We start from the raw sequence: 18,521 nt of genomic DNA, 5'->3' as shown, positions 1-18,521 counted from the left end.
TCTTACTCACGGAGTATGGGGGGGTCACACTGGCAGTTACCCAGTGGGGACAGCGTTACAGGCTCCACAGAGAACCTCCACCACACAGATGGGCTGCTGGACGATAGCTTACAAAGCATTGCTACATTTTCTGTAAGATCATACTACAAATTTGTATGGTAATGGCTGTTTTACTTCATCATGGGGCTAGGAACTCATTGTCTCTAACGATCACACCAGCCCTTACAAAAAACTGTTATCATGGTTTAGATATGAAGTGTCTCCCAAAAGTGTGTGCATTGAAGGGTTGTTCCCTAGGTGGTGGGCTACCTCAGGGGCTCTGGAAATTTCAGCAGATGAGGCCTAGCTGAAGGAAGTAGCTCCTGGGAGCTTGTCCTTGGTGGCCGGATGTTTCCACCACCCCCTTCCTGTCTCCTGCGAGGTGAGATGAGTATCCTCTTCCAGAGCAGGAATGAAGTTAAACAGCTGGCTAAGATTTAACACCTCAGCAGGGCAGACGTGGTGCAAATCGATGCTCTAGGTTGCACCATTTTCTCCCTGGGCTGCTTTCTGAAGGACAGGTCCCCTGAACCTGGGAGCCTGGTTTCCTCACTGTGGGCAACTGCTAACAGGTTTGCCTGGCTCCCTGCCTGCTCCCCCCCCCCCACTGTTTGTTTCAGAAGAAGTTATTTCACATTAAAACAAGAAAGGCGTTGTGAAAGATCAGATGGGAGAACTAAGCTGGAGGGTGCGCTTCAAGGGGGCAGACGGAAGAGCAGGGCCGTTACATTTGAAAGGATGTATTCGCCCATTCTTTCTATCATTTATATCTGGTCCCATTTTAAAAGGATTTTGTGGTAGGACTTGGAAGAAACATATTTGAAGCTAAGTTTAACAAGACATCAATTTGCATAAAAGCCAAGCTTGGAGTAGCAGATGTATAGAAACGTGAAATTATTGTCACATGCTTTGGAGTCTATAAGATGTTTCTCCCTGATGTTATTACTGAGGGTCTCTGAGATAATTTTAATGAAAAGTAATGACAAGTTGTGAGAGATACCTGCTTAAATAAAATAAGAATCATGGCTCTGTGGATATGGGTATAATATCTACAATCATGAAGTGGATTTTTAATAAAAACTACTGTTAAGGAAACCATTTTCCTGGTATAAACACTAATACATCTGGGAGTCCTGGAGTGAGATCCTCATGACCTGGATCTGGGTTGCAGAGACACTTCTAGGAGTGCAGGGCCCCTTTACAGAAGAGCACTCCATTCTTAGGGAATAAGGATCCAGTTTTATTCCAGGCCCCTCAGAACGTACTGTGCCTCACCCCGGCACTGTGGTGACAGGCTTTGGAGAAGAGGAGAAAATGAAGCAGAAGACAATATTCTGCCTCTCAAATGTCAGAAAAATGTTTGACAGAAAAGCAGTTTGAACATGGAATTTCTGATGTGTGCACTGGGGAATATTCCGGAACTGCTAGTTGTGTTTGAAACCGATGGTGCCTTAGATCAACTATGCATGTCCCACGGTGGACTCGCAATGGGTATTCCTACAGACAAGCAACCTCTCCCTGTACTAGGCAGATGGGCATTTGCTAGCTACAGACGTAAAGAGAAGCTGTACCTAGGAAACAGCAGGGGACGAGCAGCTTTGCTTTACAGCCCAGAACCCCAGGAGGACTGTCGTGGTGGCTGAATCAGTCCTGCCTCCCAAGTTTGGTACCCAAGAACTGGGTTTTCTCTTGGGCTTCACCAGTGCCCTTCATTTTCACACAAGGATACAAAATGTTGCTTAGATTTAAGTTGTAGGTTTTTATCGTATGACGAGAGCATATCACATTGTGGATGCATCTATTCCTCCATGCTTAAGCAAGACAGAAGAAGTGTGAGCAGGCCCAATCTCCATGCATCAAATTCAGATACAAATGTTTATAAGGGAGAAAAGCTACAGAGAGGCAAGCTTCATAATACAATGATGGGAGTACTAACCGTGAGCATTTTGTAGGTTTGTGTGAGGAGTACTGAGAAAATATTTGTGAGACTCAGGCTTCAGAATATTAACCTAGAGTTTTTGAACAGCCACTCTGTATCCTCCCAACAGATCTCTACTTCTGGCCCTAGCTCCTTCAAGTTGAGCTAGGATCGAAATACAAGAATACAAGGAAGCTTACAGTTTCCTTTTGAGCCATAATTGAACGACATTATTGTGGAGTCTTTCTATAAATACACAGATATTTGATGCTGCCATATGGTAAAAATATTAATTAGGAGTAAATAATGTTTTAAGTATTTTTATAACATAGGAATGCTATTACCAAAACAATTGCTTGAACAGTATGAAACTAAATTACTGGAACACAGTTTTAAATTTCCTCTTGCTTAAGTGTCAACGTGGCCTTCTCCTCTTCAGATGGCTTGAGATGGACCACAAACATAGAATTGGGTCGTATGACCCAAAGACAGCTAGAGAGCTCCTGAGAACTCTACAGTGCCCTGAGTAGTGAATACACGATGCAGGTTCAACAGCAATCAGTGACTACATTCAACGAAGGTTACTCTAAATACCAGGCTTGTCTGTGGCAGGGGCTGCCACACACTTGGCTTTTTGTTTGATATTGTTTTCCTGTACGTACAATGAGCAGACCGTGTTGCAAAATTTTCATGCTGCGTTCCGCTAAATTACCAACTTATTTACATGGCTGTCAGGAACTAACTTCAAATGTTGACTCCTTCCACGCATGTGAGAAGTACGGAACTTCAAAGTTAGCAACAAAAGAAAATGAGATTCATGTACTTTCAGGGAAATCAGACGGCCAGGGAGCAAACCCACAGCCGCGGCCTGCCAATGTTTGCAAAGACTTGATACAGATCTGTGCAGGGTAAACATTCCTTTGAGAGCATCCATGCCTCTGAGGCTAAGTGAAGAACAGTTTTTAAGAGATACATTGACTCTCATATCTACTTTTAATCAGTACTTACCATCCAAGTCACTGAAAATTATTAATGACAAATTACTAAGTATCAGCAACTAAGAGCAGAAAAAATATCATTTTTGTGTTTTTTCCCCCTTGAAATGAAAGCTCAGATGTTAAAAGGCTCTACACTGCCTACCACATTTGAACAGCGTTTAAAACACTCACCTCCAATCAATTTATAAATAGTGGGCTACAAAGTTTTGCGGGGAGAATCAAAACCTTCTAATGTATTCAAGGAGTAGTAAAGAAATCTATACAGTTTAATTACTGGAAACGGACAGAAGCATTTCGGGGTTCCTCCACAGAGTGGGTGGGCCATACATGTGAGGAGTAATAAGAGGAATTGCTGATTAGACTGTTTCCAGAGGGACAGTGGGAGAAGGGTCGGGCTACACATTGTAGATCTCCAAACTGAAGGAGATAGTCCCAATCAGGGACTCCTTGGTCCGCCTTCAACCCACATCCTCATTCCAGGGCTGAGGAGACATTTGCTCCTGGGGTCACTCACCATTCATGTTCTTGAAGATGTTCAGGATTGGGAGGATCTGACGGTAGTAGGGTACCAAGGCTTCACCCACCATCTCGGCCGACACAACCAGATGCTGGAGGACTTTGAGTGTGACACAGATGACCTGTCGGTTTCGGAGGTTCAGAGCATCTGTGTGGTAGAAAAGCAACAATAGAAAATGTTGTGTGTGAATTCTATGACATTGAGGCGGCACTGTCTCATAGCTGCATTTAATTAAGCTGTGTTCTACCGGGGGCCAAGAGGGCCTTATCACTACAGCTCCGGCTGAGGTGGTGCAGCCCCTGCTGAGGATCGCATCTTATGTGGTCACTTGTGGGCTCCTCACCAACTCTGACAACATTTTTTTCTTTCCTTTCCTTTTTCCTTTGCTTTCTTCTTTCTTTCTTTCCTTCTTTTCTTCTTCTCCTTCTCCTCCCCTCTTCTCTTCCCCTCTCCTCCCCCCTCCTTGTCCTCCTCTTTCTCCTCTTCTTCTTCTTCACCTTCTCCTTCTTCTTCTTTTCCAAATCAGGGTTTCTCTTGTAACAGCCCTGTCTGTTTTGGAACTCGCTCTGTAGCCCAGGCTGGCCTCAAACATAGAGACCCGCCTGCCTCTGCCTCACAAGTGCTGGATTAAAGGTGTGCACCACCATGCCTATCTACTTTTTGTGTTTCCATCCAGAGAAGAGGCTGGTGGTTTGAGCAGGAAGAGAAGGACAGGTGGCATAGAGCATTAAAGGCCACCTAGTGTCAGTGGCGCAGATGATTGCACAGGCCACCAGCTACCAACAGCTGAGCTTTTGTGCAATGATCTCCCTCAGCTAAGAATCCCGCTGTTCTCTTTCTCCCCATCCCTTTCTCTCTGTGTGTTTATGTACACATGCATGTCAGAGGTCAACAGACTTCTTCATCACTTGATTTACACTTTGCTTCTTTGAGGCAGCGTCACTCACAGACTGTGGCCAGCAAGTCCCAGGAATTGTCCATCGATGAGATTATAAGCATATACTGCCATGTCTAGCTTTTTACGTGCCTGGCTATGGATCCAAACTTAAATCTTTATGCTCATGTGGCAAGCAGTTTATCAATTGGGCCATCTTTCCAGCCCTGATTCCTGCTGTTCTCAAAGCTATTATCATGAAACAACCTTTATTTTAGGAGATAGAACTTGGCAAGTGTACATGTGGAGAAACTATAGATTGGTTACCAACACAGGTAGTATTTTTGGTAGAAGTGAACATAAAATGTACATAGACGCTTAAGAAGGCAGGGAGGAAATACAGAAAACAAGCATTGCCCTACAAAGAGTCAACCATAATAAAGTGAGACCAAAGGAACACACACAAGCCTAAAGAACAGTTCTGAGCACAAAGCAACAAGCTACTGCAGAGCAAGACAAACGGCTGTTAAATAACCTGGAGGTCCATCTCTGCAGGGGCTGAAAGGTGCTCTTTCTCCAGCGTGGAACCAGGACATTGATGTTAGCGTGTGAGCTCATTGATTCTTTCTTGGTCCTGGTTTCCTTAATCACAGCAGCCTGTCATTTGCTTTCTAAGATGACGGTCTTAAAATGGTTGAGATGAAGAGCCACACAAAGCATCTATTATGGGGCCAGAGGGTTGACAGGACGTGGAGCCCCTAACTACTCTAAGATATAAGCTAAAGGCTCCTGTTTCTAAGATCTTCCACCTCCTAACAAAAAAGGATTGACTACGACCTTAAAGCAAGGGCTAAAGCAGCCGAGCTCTCCAGGAGATGGCCGGTAACCTGGGAGGAGTCCTCACATTGTCCCTGAGTTCAGCTCACACTTCCAGCAGCTCTGGTATTGCAAACACATCTCATTCAGTATGAACTTTTTCTTTACTCTGTGATGTGACCTGGCTGGTTCCCTGTTACTCAAGGTCAAAACCAATTCTCATCTCTCATATTCCCTATGTTGGAAAATTGTCTGTTTCTGTATCAGAGTATGCTTGAATTTATGTCTTCTGTTCCATGAGTACCTCCCTTCCTCTGGTCCTGAGTCTCTCCTCTTGGCCTCTCTCTCCTTGGATCCTGGATCTTCACCCACATCTTCTTTCCTCGGTCTGGTTCTTGGTGTCTGTTCTCACCTTTCCTCCTCTGGTTCTGTTTCCATCCTCAAAATTTCTCAGACCCCAGTCACCATCATCACCTTCTCCCTTGATGGTCCCGGTCAACATCATCACCTTCTCCCCTGATGGTCCCGGGTCAACATCATCACCTTCTCTCTCTTAGTTCTAGGTCTTCACCCTTTGCCCCTCTCCCTCTGGCTCTAGGTCCTCATTTGCACCTCCCTCTCTCTGATTTTGGGTCCTCTTCCTCATATTTTCCTCTCTGGTCCTGAGTGTCCATTTTCACTTGTTCATATCCAACCGCCCACTCCAAGAACTTAATGTCGCCCTCTGCTCTTCTTTCTCAGAGGAAATGGAAGATCAGCCAGATCCAGGGAGATAATCAGGGTAAGTTTAAACTCAACCCAATCCTCAGTGAAAAGTCCAAGAGTTGAAAGCACCGTTTGTTTAGCGGTTTCAGAGATTTCCTGTGGAAACACTGGGAAGTTTTTAACAATAAAGTTGAGGTCAGCTTTATCTTCTCCAGGAACATTGGGGGATGGAGAATGAACACGCTTCAGAGCAGCCCCACAACTTCTGGTCCCATCAAGGCTACCTCCCTGGTCGGATTGAAAGTAAACATGAATGTAATGAACGGGGGCGCTCAGCCTTCGCTCCAGGAGCCCACCTAAATATAACTGCAGGACGTGGTGGCGTGATGGCCCGTCATCACAGCTTTTACACACTTTGCAGGCCACGCTGAATCTTCTGAAAAACAACTAAAAATAGAATGCTGCAATTTCCTCTGCAAGCTGTGGCGACAAGACAGTCAGAGCAGAGTGTTTGAGCACCGGTGGGAAGGAGGCTGAGAGCGGAGCGGGCAGTGGGCAGCGAGCCTGTTTCTGGTCTTATCCAAACTACCCTGCATGGAGCACTTCTTTGTGCCAGGAATGGAACCTAGCACTTTATACATCTTAGATTACTAATCCTCCTTGGTCAACGTTTGCTGAGAGCATATTATGTGTTCCTCATAGTTTTAGGAATTGGAAGTATTGAAATGAACAAGACACAGATGCTAACGTCCGCTTGGGGATTACAGTCTAGTATGGCAACAGATAGTAAGCATACACCACAAGTATGACGACTGTTCTTAACAAGACAAGGTTAGTAAGCAGCCAATCATAATGATACTCAGCCTAGTTTCAGGATCATGGAACTCTCTTAGACACAAGGACAAACCACAGAGAACAATAGACGCTATTTGGTTATAGAATTTTCATGCAGGGAAGTACACTAGAAACACAGACCCCTCCCTGGGGAAGGGAGCCTGCTCCAGCTGGGCAGATGAGAGTGCACTAAGGTCATGGGGAGATAGATTAGCTGGTCTCATAACTGTGAATGTGCTCTTCCCTCTTCTTGAGCACCTTTTGGTGAAAAGCATGAGTATGTAGGTATGCATCCATGGAGGACCTGAGCGATGTAACCACCAGACACTTGGGAGTCTGGGTTTCTGCCTTTTCTGCCCATTCTTCTCTCTCTCCTATCACAAGCCTACAAAGCCCTCAGAGCTATGCTGAACTTTCCATTTTGTGGACTTTTTTCCAGGAAAACGCAATGACAAAACATTGCTATCAAAGGCAGAAAATACTGTGAGAGTCCTTGAGGAGATGAATGTCTGAAGGTGGTAGTTTTGGTGGCTGTAGCGGCTCCTGAATGTGCTTTTCCATTAGATATTCATCCCAAAGATTGTATGTGCCCATCTATAACAAATGTCAGGGAAGAGACTTGACATGTAGAACATACTGATGTGTGTGTGTATACAAATGTACCTTAATTTTCTAGCTGGGATTATATGTATAGCTACCTGGTCACTCAGGGGTTATTAATGTCCTCTCTCATCTCAAGAGAATATCAGACATAGCTTTAAGGCGATAATTGCATTGCAACCTTGATTGAGTTAGCATGGTTGTGATAAATTTTATTGCAATGTTATTGACAATGACTGGCAGCCACAGTGCTTGCCCTGTTACTCCGAATGGAGCATGAAAAGGAATGCTGTGTCCTTTCTGGGAAGCAAGAACATTTCTTCACAGTAGCTGTGAGAGAAAACTGGAGTGCTGTATAAAAATATCCTTAATTTCATTAAGAGGAATTTTTTCTTTATCTTTTTTTTGTATATATATACACATGTGTGCATATAGATGCATGTGCACATACATACATGTGTGTGTAGTGGCCAGAGGTCAACCTTGGGTGTCATTATTCATGAGTGGTCACCTAATGCTTTGAGACATTATCTCTTATAGGTCTGGAGCTCACTGAGTAGATTAGGCTGTCTGGTGAGCAAGCTTCAGAGATCTGCCTGCCTCAACCTCCCCAGTGCTGGGATTACTAGTGTATCAGCACTAGACTTTTCATATGGGTTCTGGGACCAAACTTAGGTTTTCAAGCTGTCTTCATCCCAGCCCAAACTGCGCCATTGTCCACACATCCATGAATGAACCATCGTGCCCCAGCCCCAAGAAGGATTGAGTTTTTATACTGCCCATTTCCATTTTAGTTCATGTGATTTTGTTTCTCATTTTTGAGGAACTGATTCATAATATCAAGTCTTTTTGTCTTACTTTCCCAGTGGAATTACAAAATATGATTTGGGGATGGTGGAGTAGGAAACAGAGCTCTTTGCCTTTGAGAAAGTGTGTTAACAGATATAAAGGGAACGTGATTCTGGGGCCTGAATGAGGGGAGATGTGTTTATCCCTCTGCAGCTGTTGGCAAGTTGTAAGTGAGGACTTTGAACTCAAGATTCAAGGTTTTGAAAGGTCTAACATGAAGAGTCTACTGACATTATAGAACCTTTCTATTCAGGAAATTGGATTTCTATTGTACAGCTTTCTGCCTTCAAGTATAATCAACATGATAGAGCTTACAGATATAGAGAAATTGCTGAAGAATAAGGAAAAAATAATTTGAAGTCAAAGTGGTAAAATTTATTCATCTTAGATGGTTATAAGCTCCACATACAATTTTCTTAGGCCTAAAATCCATTACCACTATGAATTTTGTGAAGTGAGAACATTTCCTACTATTAGATACGATTTGCTACTGCAGAACCAGAAAACACAGAAACATTTCTGTGGATCATCTCTGCTTAGAGTCAAACACACCCAACAAAATGAAAGCCAAACATGAAGTCTAAAAATACTTTTGAAATATGCCATAAGGTTAATATCTTTAATATACAAATAGCTGTCATAGTCCAGTAAAAGAATCCCATTAGAATGGTCTAATAATGTGAGCCAATAATACAGGTATTAACATAGACAAATGAGCAGCTAATATTCTACAATGTTCAAACTCATTGGTAATCAAAATAAGTTTGGGATAGCATATTAGCAAAAATAGTCATTGAAATATTATTAGTTGGATCAGAAGCACGTTTGGGAAAAGAGAGATGTTAACAGATGCTGTGGCCCGAACAGATGCAGCAGTTCTCCTCAGAGTCATACAAATGCACATGATACTGAGCCCAGCAATTCACCTCTTGGGCATTAGCCTAAGTATGAAACTGTGTACTCAGTTATGAAAGGATGCTAAAACCAGTGCTGCTTATGATTGGAAACAACCAAAACCTTCCATGGTCATCAAACTGTTAAAGAAGAAAACAGTGTATCCACAGGGTGGAGAATTATTTTAGTACTTATATTTGTTTATTCTAAGTTTTGTACTGTTTTAGAACCATTAATGCAATTTAGTACTTGGTAAAAGTGGACTTTCATCGTATTGAGTATTTCGTTTTTCTTAGAAGTGATACTGTTTGTTTGAACAGATAAAAGCATCAGTCAGTCTCTGAAATGCTCTCAGAGAGGTGGTCACCAGCATGCTCGATTTTGTACTCTCAAGGCTCTGTGAGGACCTGTGTCACCCACACACTCCTTTCATTCTTGTAGCTGAAGCTGGGTCTGGGTATCCCTCATACTGAGTGCCTGGTACAGCGGCTGGCATCTGGATGTGAGCTTACCTCCTGTGTGCTGTCATTGGCAAGGCAGGGCTCTTCTCTCAGTGCACCCTGCCCCTGTGTACAGAGATGTCTACTCAGTTCATCTTGAAGGAGTGGGATGTCATACGATGCCCAAGGAAGGAGTTAGCCTTGCTACTGCTTTCAGAGTGAAATCAGATGATAACCTTTTGTATCAAGTGGGCATTGCTGCTAAGAGGCACTGGTACATTCCCTACTTTTATTGAGAAAGGGTCACTAAATTTGTCATAGCTTTTAGAAGGTGGGACTCATGGCCAGGAAGGACATGGTATATACAGGTCTTATGCAAAGTAGGGAATTCAGAGATGTACATGAAATAAAAAGTAGGTGGACACAACAATTTCGGAGATACAGGAGCCCCATCCTTCTCAATGAAGGGCAGGAAATGCACACACTGCTAAGCCTGAGAGCAAATTCTGGTACAACTTTAGGAGTGATTATTCGGGGAAGTAATTTGGAAGCATGTAGAAAAACGACAGTGTGTGCCTGCTCTAGCTGGTGTAAGACCCAGAGATGGAAGGCTGGGACATACATAGCTTGGTTGACAGTGTGCTTGGCATGCACGAGTTCCAGGTTTCCATCCCCAGCACCACATCAACAGGGTGAGATGGTGCATTGGAGGTGGAGACAGGAATCCTCCTCAACTACACAAGTCCAGACCAGCCTGGGACACACAAGACACTGCCTTTAAAGACAAACAAAACCAAGTAAACAATAATATCAGCAACCCCCTAACAGTTAGAAGAGGGTTTGAGAACTAGAATTTCCTCTTTTTCTTGCTATTCCTTTGTGAATAACTGAATCCCAGTAGTAGCAAGCGTTGATATCTTGTATTAACCTTTCCTTGATGGGGTACTTCAGAGGTCTGCATTGGACCGACTTCAGTCCATTGAAATTCTCTTTTGTAGAGTCAGTGAATCTTTCTGAATCAAAACTTATCATCTATTTTGGTGATTGAAAGTTGAGAATCTGCAAAGACAAGGAAACTAAGGAATACACACACAAGACATACACACAGACACACAGAAACACAGAAACACACACACACACACACACACACTATTTACCAATTTGTTTTGGCACAGTAATGTTTTACCGACATAATCCTGTGACTCCTCGCACCTCTGGACAGTGGTATTTCTAGTCTCCTGGGGGGTTGAAGGAATTAGATGGTCTAACACTACAGAGCTAGTTAATGGTAAGTGGGATTTCTGCCTGAGTCTCAAGTCCGCACCCCTAACAGCTGCACTTCTTTTTCTTCCAGCGTGCCCTCAGTCAGGAGGTACTGCCCCATGCCCTGGTGCACACCGGGGCTAGACATTGAGGAGATCGTTAAAAATGCCAGTGAACTAACTCCTGCGCTGACTAAGCAGGAAGCCTCCACCACGCTGGGTCCTGGGCACCAGTGGCTTATTGGGTTTTTTTTTTGTTTGTTTGTTTTTTAATTTATCCTTTCATTTTTGGCTGCAGCTTCCCCTCCCTCCTCTCCTCCCAGTCCCCCCTCCCCCCTCCGTCCCCACCTCCTCCTCTGTTTCTGGTCAGGTAAAAGCAGGCCTCCCATGGACATCAACAAAGCATGGCACATCAAGTTGTAGTGAGACTAAGCACCTCCCCATGTGTTAAGGCTGGACAAGGTGACCCAGTATGAGGAGTAGGGTTCCAAAAGCCAGCGAAAGAGTCAGAGACAGCCTCTGCTCCCACTGTTAGGAGCCCCACAGGAGGACCAAGCTACACAACTGTAACATACACATAGTGTGCCTAGGTCAGTCCTGCAGGCTCCCTGGTTGTCGGTCCAGTCTCTGTGAGCCCCTGTGAACCCAGTTTAGCTGATTCTGTCTGTTTTCTTGTGCTGTCCTTGACTCAGTGGCTTATTCTTAAGGAATTCTTAAAGGAATAAATCACAGTGATGGAGTCAAAAAGCTCATGGCAGCTTTCAGAAAGCAAGGTTTGTTGTTCTGAGCACACAGTTTCAGAAACTTAGACAAATGTTTGTGCTTTTCCGCTGTCAGACTTTATTGGCATTTTAATACTTTCACAAGGTGCACTGGTTTCACTGGGAGCAGCACCAACTCTCAGACCACACAGGAAATACATGCAGAGGTTATGGAATGGCTGCAAAGGCCAAAGAAGGTCACCTCAGAGGTCAGGGACTCCCACAGAGGCCCTACCAAGAGGCAGAGTCCCTGAGGGAACAAGGTAAATAACCCTGCTGGAGGTCTGCTGGAGAGGCTGCTCCAGGGTCAAGGTATGAGGTCACAGTTTTAACTGAGTCTTGGGGTGTAGTCAGGCTATAGAACTGAGCTGCAGGATCATCGAGCTCTTAGAAGCAACGGGCAAGACCGGGTCCAGATGAATATACAGGTGGACAGACAGGTGATTGGTCCAGATGGGTGGACAAACAGACAGAAGAAAGGCAGCCAGTTGAGTGGGAAATCAAGCTGAGCTGAAGCCAATGAGATGGCTGGGAGTTCTCTGACTGTGGGTTCCATGGATGCACACACTAGGTGGTCAGGTGATGGATCTGTCGAAGTCATCACCACACCTGTGTTAGGTGTCCAGGTGAAGATCATCAACCCTTTGCTTGCTCTGGTGTGCTCAGTAAGTTTCCAGGCCCCGTTTTCTAGATATAATTTCAAGATATTCATGTGATCAGCTCATAGAGTCCACATTTTCTTCAATTAAACAGCATAGCACATGTCTATCCTTAGGGATGCATTACTTAACAGGCGGTACCTTGTGGGTTATTTGTGTGTCCACCAAGGTGCAAGAATCATCCTGTGTCCTGAGCACCAGTGGCTTGTTTTTAAGGAGTAAGTCATAGTGACCAAGGAATTTTCACTCCAAGTGAAGTCAAATGCTGTAAAATGGAGTCTTTTCAGGGAAGGCATTGGAGAACACTTTTTTTTTTCACAGTATGATATAACTTCAAGAAGGTCACAGCCTGAATCAACATGCACTTTGGAATGGTGTCATGGCTGACTGCCTGCATGAGGCTTTAGCCCAGGTGACTTAAAGATGTTGACACTAAGGCTGAGGACGATGGTGACAACATTTATCCCACACATGTCACATGATCTGTTGGAAGCTTTAAATGCACTAGTTCATTCTACCACAGACATGATCCCATATGTTGGGAGCCATTATTGGCCCCATTGTGAAAATAAGGCACCGTGCCTCGGTACTGAGCGTGGACATTAGCTTACTGGAGACAGGGAAGGACAGTAATGGTGATGGATCCTGCCTGCAGCTGCCCTGCCCCTGGATGGTGTTGGCACTGTCTCTCTGGCTCTGTCATGACTTCCTGGCATGGTCAGCTGCCATCTTTTGCTCTCACTTCTGCCATTGCTATGCTTTTATGTTGGATTTCCGATGTCCGTGTTCACACAGGCCTCGGCCTGATTTTGATTCCTCCTCACAGGTCCAGAGGATCTTCAGTTCCGGAAGGTGACCAAGTGCTGAGGTTGTCATTTAGCCTCTGCCTTGGGTTGACACCACTGTGCCTTCAACAGGACACTACTCCCATAAGTGGATTCACAGGGCGACGCAGGGTTCCACGTTCTGGCTCTGTTTGGATGGAAGGTGAGGACAGCAAGGCAATGCCAGGTTAAGTGTGAGGAAACTGGGTGGAGATAAGGCAGAGTGTGTGACATGTGTCAGACGGTGAGATTCCATAGCCCGTCTGCTTGAGAGTGCACATGCATGACCGCTTTCCCTGAACTCAACTTATCATAGCCCTCTGGGATTCCTATTACTTTCCTCCTCTAGGAAAGATGAGAACTTCCCTCCTGACCTTGTTGCCATAGAGTGTTGGGTCAGCACTAGAACATGGGTCTCAGGTGACAGCTTTGCCTAGGTGCCACATTCACTCTAGAACGTGGGTCTCAGGCCACAGCTTTGCCTAGGTGCCACATTCACTCTAGAACGTGGGTCTCAGGCGACAGCTTTGCCTAGGTGCCACATTCACTCTAGAATGTGGGTCTCAGGCGACAGCTTTGCCTAGGTGCCACATTCACTCTAGAACGTGGGTCTCAGGCCACAGCTTTGCCTAGGTGCCACATTCACTCTAGAACGTGGGTCTCAGGCGACAGCTTTGCCTAGGTGCCACATTCACTCTAGAACGTGGGTCTCAGGCCACAGCTTTGCCTAGGTGCCACATTCACTCTAGAACGTGGGTCTCAGGCGACAGCTTTGCCTAGGTGCCACATTCACTCTAGAACGTGGGTCTCAGGCCACAGCTTTGCCTAGGTGCCACATTCACTCTAGAACATGGGTCTCAGGCCACAGCTTTGCCGAGGTGCCATATTCACTCTAGAACATGGGTCTCAGGTCATGGCTAAGATGCCACACTGGCTGCAGACTTTCAGTTGATGCTCAAATGGGTTGGTATAGGCTGAGTTTGCTGTAGCATCAGATGATCCCTACATCTCAGACTGATCACTTCTGGCTCATGGCACATACCCATGTCTCCCTTCACAGTCTGTTGGAAGAGGCAGACTCCTCGCTCTGCAGATTGGATAACCAAGAAATGTTGAAGAACGGAGTTTGGAAAGCCACCTCTTCTTCTCGTCACCTTCACCATATGTGGGTGACACGTTCGAGGCTGCTTGGACCAGGATTCCCCCTCTCCCCTTGGTCATAGCCCTAAAACCTCTGGGTAGGCGCAATTGTCACAGATGTCATATTTCTCTGGAAACGCAGAGACACTGGCGTTTGGCCTTCCTTACAGATGAGAGTGAAGGTGAGCAGAGAGTCTTGGAATCTACTTGGAACATGCTGACTCCGGGAGGAGCAAGCTTTCGGATGGTCTTCCCATACCAGAGCACAGACTGGCAATATTGAGTCACCACAGCAAACATGCCTGAAGTGATGTTTAAGTCATCGGAGTTAAGTAAGCAAGCTTTATGAAGACAGTTTGAATCATGCTTCTTTTCTGGTATCTTGTCATCAAAATAACCCCAAGTCATTTACCTCTTTTCCAACATAAAAGCTTATTTGTTCTTCTTAAATTAAAATTATTATTTTTTATAGTTTATTATCAATTTCAAAATAATGTACCTGTAAAATCCGGAAACATGCATGGAATGATTCGATCATTACAAGGGTATTGCATTCAAGTGTGTTTGCTAATTAAAAAGAATTCTCAGAGCAGGTTCTTGCTTTGTGCTATGGTTCTCACATTCTAATCACGACTGGTCATTTTCTTTTTTCTTTTCTTTTTGTCCACTGGATGTCATTTCAGGAGAATATTTTGCTTTTTGAGTGTTAGTATTCAAGCTTCCTCAGCTGGGGTCACCATGCTCTCTCCCACTTAGCCACAGCTCCTCAAGTCAGCGGGGCATGTGACCCTGGTGTCACCATCAGCCAGGTGACCTTGGCTCATTAGAGGTGTATTAATGAGGCCACCGTCTCAGGCCCCTGCCACGTGCAGACTGGCACTGTTTCTGTGAGTTGGAGTGGCCAGGGTCACTTCTCCTTCCAGCAGGTCATCTGACAAATGCACACCACTGGTCATAGGCAAAAGATCCCACTGGGCAATTTAGAAACATGCACAGAAATTTACTCCCAACTTCCTCTGATTGACAGGAAGCATCACAGCATTACAGTCTTTAGTTGGGGTTGCTGAACGGGCGTCTCTACAAGGCACTTTTACATAAGACCCATCGCATGAGCACATCCAAATGGCCACATTACACTTTTGAAAATGGCGACTGTGCACATTTCAGTGAGGAGAGCCGTTATGCACCTTATTATATTGATTTTGGAAATATTTGATGTATTTCTTGCTCACTAGCCAGCTCACTAGGTACTGTGGGGACAGAGTCCTTTTTCACATTATATTTTAAGTGACAGAAGAAGCTATAATGTTCTGAGAGAGAGAGAGAGAGAGAGAGAGAGATTGAGAGAGAGGAGACAAGACTGGAGTTGGGGGAAGGGGTAGAAAGGAGATTCTAGAGAGGCAAAAAGAAAAACTGATACTGGAGCAGGGCTCTGAGGCTGCTTAGCGCTTAGGCATGTGAGCTGGTGGCAGCAGGCATTCCTGCAAGAGCGAAGACACAGAGTTAGCAAAGAGCCAAGCAAGTTCTGTAGAGCAGTCACATTGCTGTTTGCACAGGCCAATGCAGGGAGCTGGTGAGAGGCTGACAATGTGACTTGCTGCACATGCTGGGAACACATGGACATCATCAAGATAGACACAGAGCACAAGCAGTTACGCCTGAGAGACAAAAGCTCTTTGTCCTAGGCTTAAGGTACATGGTCTGAGCCAGGAGAAAGCATCAGAAGACATGGCTTGAGGCATCATCGGAGGGCAGTAGGGGGAAAATGGAGAAGGGGTTTTGGAGGGGATTTGCAGCAGGTTGTACTAGAAATCTACATGCAAACCCCACCCTAGCTGGCTTCTAAGAATCACACAGGGAGGAGCTCCCCATGGGCCAGACGATGAGTACAAGCTGGAGATGAAAGGACTCAACATGAAAGACCTTCACTGTGTCCACCACAGGGAGGCGGAGCTGGAAGCCGGCAGCTCACGGGGACGCTGTCCACCAGGACTGGAAGTGACAGTCTTCTTCAGAGCATAAAAGGATACAGAGCTTCTGAAACTTGTTATTCATAATGTCTAGGGTAGCTTTGCACTCTGGGGCCCTGCTGGGGTTAGACAAGCCCTAGACTGAGTCTGGCTGATGAGCGGTGACTAGAAGTGAGGGGTGTTACTTTCAGGATGCGGCGACTAATTGTTGCGTTCTCTGTGGGAGACCCTCTAGAGCCCTTGATCCCTCGGGTGCTGTGACCAGCAATGTCAATCAGGCTGGGTTTCCGAGTGAAACTAACCTGTGGAAGAAGGCTGACTTGCTATAAGTCACTCACTGCTTTATGCCCTGGAGCTTGGGAGACTGGTTGCTATTGTAAAGCCTACTGTATTCCAATTGAGAGAATTTCCTTTATCATCATCAAAGAATCCTATTCCTTGTTTTTAAAACTATGAATGGCTTTTCCTGCTAGTTTCAAGAACATCGAATAACATTTGAGCTTTGATCTGCTCAACCTTAATTTTCTTGACAGTCACTCTGAATTCATTCTTCCATTGGTTTCTTACGATGCTCTGTAACTGATAAGACAGGAACTTGGTTTGGCTGTCTTTAATGTGCTTTAGAAATACATTTCATATATTTCCTCTAAGTAAATGCCTTACCACACTGTACAAAATGCAGATATTTAAATCTAATTTCAGGCAATGTTCTTATGAATGTTTGCGATTTTAATGTAACATTTTTATTATTGTGCAGCTAACATGCTTTCTAGCATGTTAAATAATTATGATTTTTAACTTGGCTCATGATTATAAAAACACATCTTAATTTCAAAATAGAAATGTTTCAGCTATCATTTTAAAGACTGATTTCCAGCACAACTTACATTTTGATTATTCAACGTGTTTTATATAATTTCCACCTTTGGTGCTTTCTCTGAGTTTTGTCTTAGGCCCGAGTGGTGTGTGGCTGGCTGAGTGGATGCTTTCTGCATGCTGTGGCAATGGCGACCTGCAGATGCACACACAGCACCGAGGCCCGGGTGTGGTTCACATTCTGACCCTGGCATTTGGAAACACTGTGATATGATAACACTGCCCATCTGACGTGACTGAGTTGGAGGTACCGCAGGGCTTGGGAATGAGGTGGCTGCTTTCCAGTGCTGCTGGAAGGATGGGCCGATACAGTTCTAGAAAAGCCCGGGAAAGGCTTGCAGACTGGGAGCAGTGCTGGGAGCTGGTGTTACCGTGAGAAGCTTTTATATACTTTCCTTATCTGTTCCTGAAGAAGAAAGCAATATGGGCTGGGGAGACAGCTTAGTAGATAAAGCGCTTACTGAACAAACCAGAGTTCCAATCCTCAGCACCCACTTCAAGGACAGGTGGGTGTGGCGTTGTGCCTGTAATTGTAGTCCTAGGGAAGCAGAGGCAGAGATCCCGGGGACAAACTGTAAGGCTAGACTAGTCTTATTTGAAAGTTTTTGGTTCAACTGAGATGGTTCATGGGGCTCTACAAACCTGAGTCCACATGCACACACACACACACTCACATACACACACACTCACATACACACATACAATTACATACACACCCATACAATCACATACACAGACACATGCGAGCACACACGTACATCCACTCCCCAAGCATTAAAAAGAGAATAGTCTGCAAGTTATTTTAATCATATCAACAAATTTAGTAGAATAAATGTACTTTAAGGTTTTCCTCATAAGGATGGGCTTTCTTTTTATCTTCTGGGGATGATGACAAAATGACAGTTTCTTTGTCTGATTTTTTTTTTCGTTTTGAGACAGGGTCTCACATAGTGCAGACTAGCCTCAAACTTGAGCTGAAGTTGAACTTGACCCTAACATGCCGGCCCCCTTCCCTCTGCCTCCCCAGTGCTGGGATTTTGAACTATGACAACAGGTCAGCTTTTTAGAGCCCAGTGAAAATGCTATTGTGTTTGGGAAAAAAAAGAAAATCTAAGTTAGGAAAAGTTGTATTCTCTGTTCTTAAGGCAACACAAATTAAATAACAAAAACTCAATGCTAAAATATTCATCGATTTCAATGTAGTACCTTGAATCAAAGAATAAACAAAAACTCTTACCAAAGTATTTATAATATAGTCACAAATGAAAAGGAAAAGAAAATGAATGGAAGGAAGTCAAAATTCACACAGAACCGGAGACATAGCCTGGCGTGCTATGGTCACAAAATGTGGTGAGGTGGACTGAAGCAGAGTACTGTTTCTCCTCTGTGTGGCCCTGAAAACTGAAGGCAGGACTTCTGCTGAGTGCTCTGCTACTGAGCTACATCCTTAGCCCTAGAGATACATATTTAACTCAGGAAATATAAACACAAAGCAAAAAAAAAAGCAACAAAGACAGACAGACAGACTTATTCCACCAAAACAGA

At 44.6% G+C, this 18,521-nt stretch overlaps 1 protein-coding gene across 1 annotated transcript in view; it reads right to left on the bottom strand.

The window, feature by feature from the left end:
- Positions 1 to 18,521, bottom strand: part of Pacrg (parkin coregulated) — a 475,516-nt gene that overhangs the window by 198,809 nt on the left and 258,186 nt on the right. Inside the window, exon 4 of the mRNA XM_006975901.4 lies at positions 3,470 to 3,619. Within this exon, the coding sequence (XP_006975963.1) occupies positions 3,470 to 3,619 (150 nt within the window). The remainder of the gene's footprint in view (positions 1 to 3,469; positions 3,620 to 18,521) is intronic.

The sequence above is a fragment of the Peromyscus maniculatus genome, chromosome 16, assembly GCF_049852395.1.
Source record: "Peromyscus maniculatus bairdii isolate BWxNUB_F1_BW_parent chromosome 16, HU_Pman_BW_mat_3.1, whole genome shotgun sequence".
NCBI lineage: Eukaryota > Metazoa > Chordata > Mammalia > Rodentia > Cricetidae > Peromyscus > Peromyscus maniculatus.
This window is presented reverse-complemented; position numbering and strand designations above follow the sequence as displayed.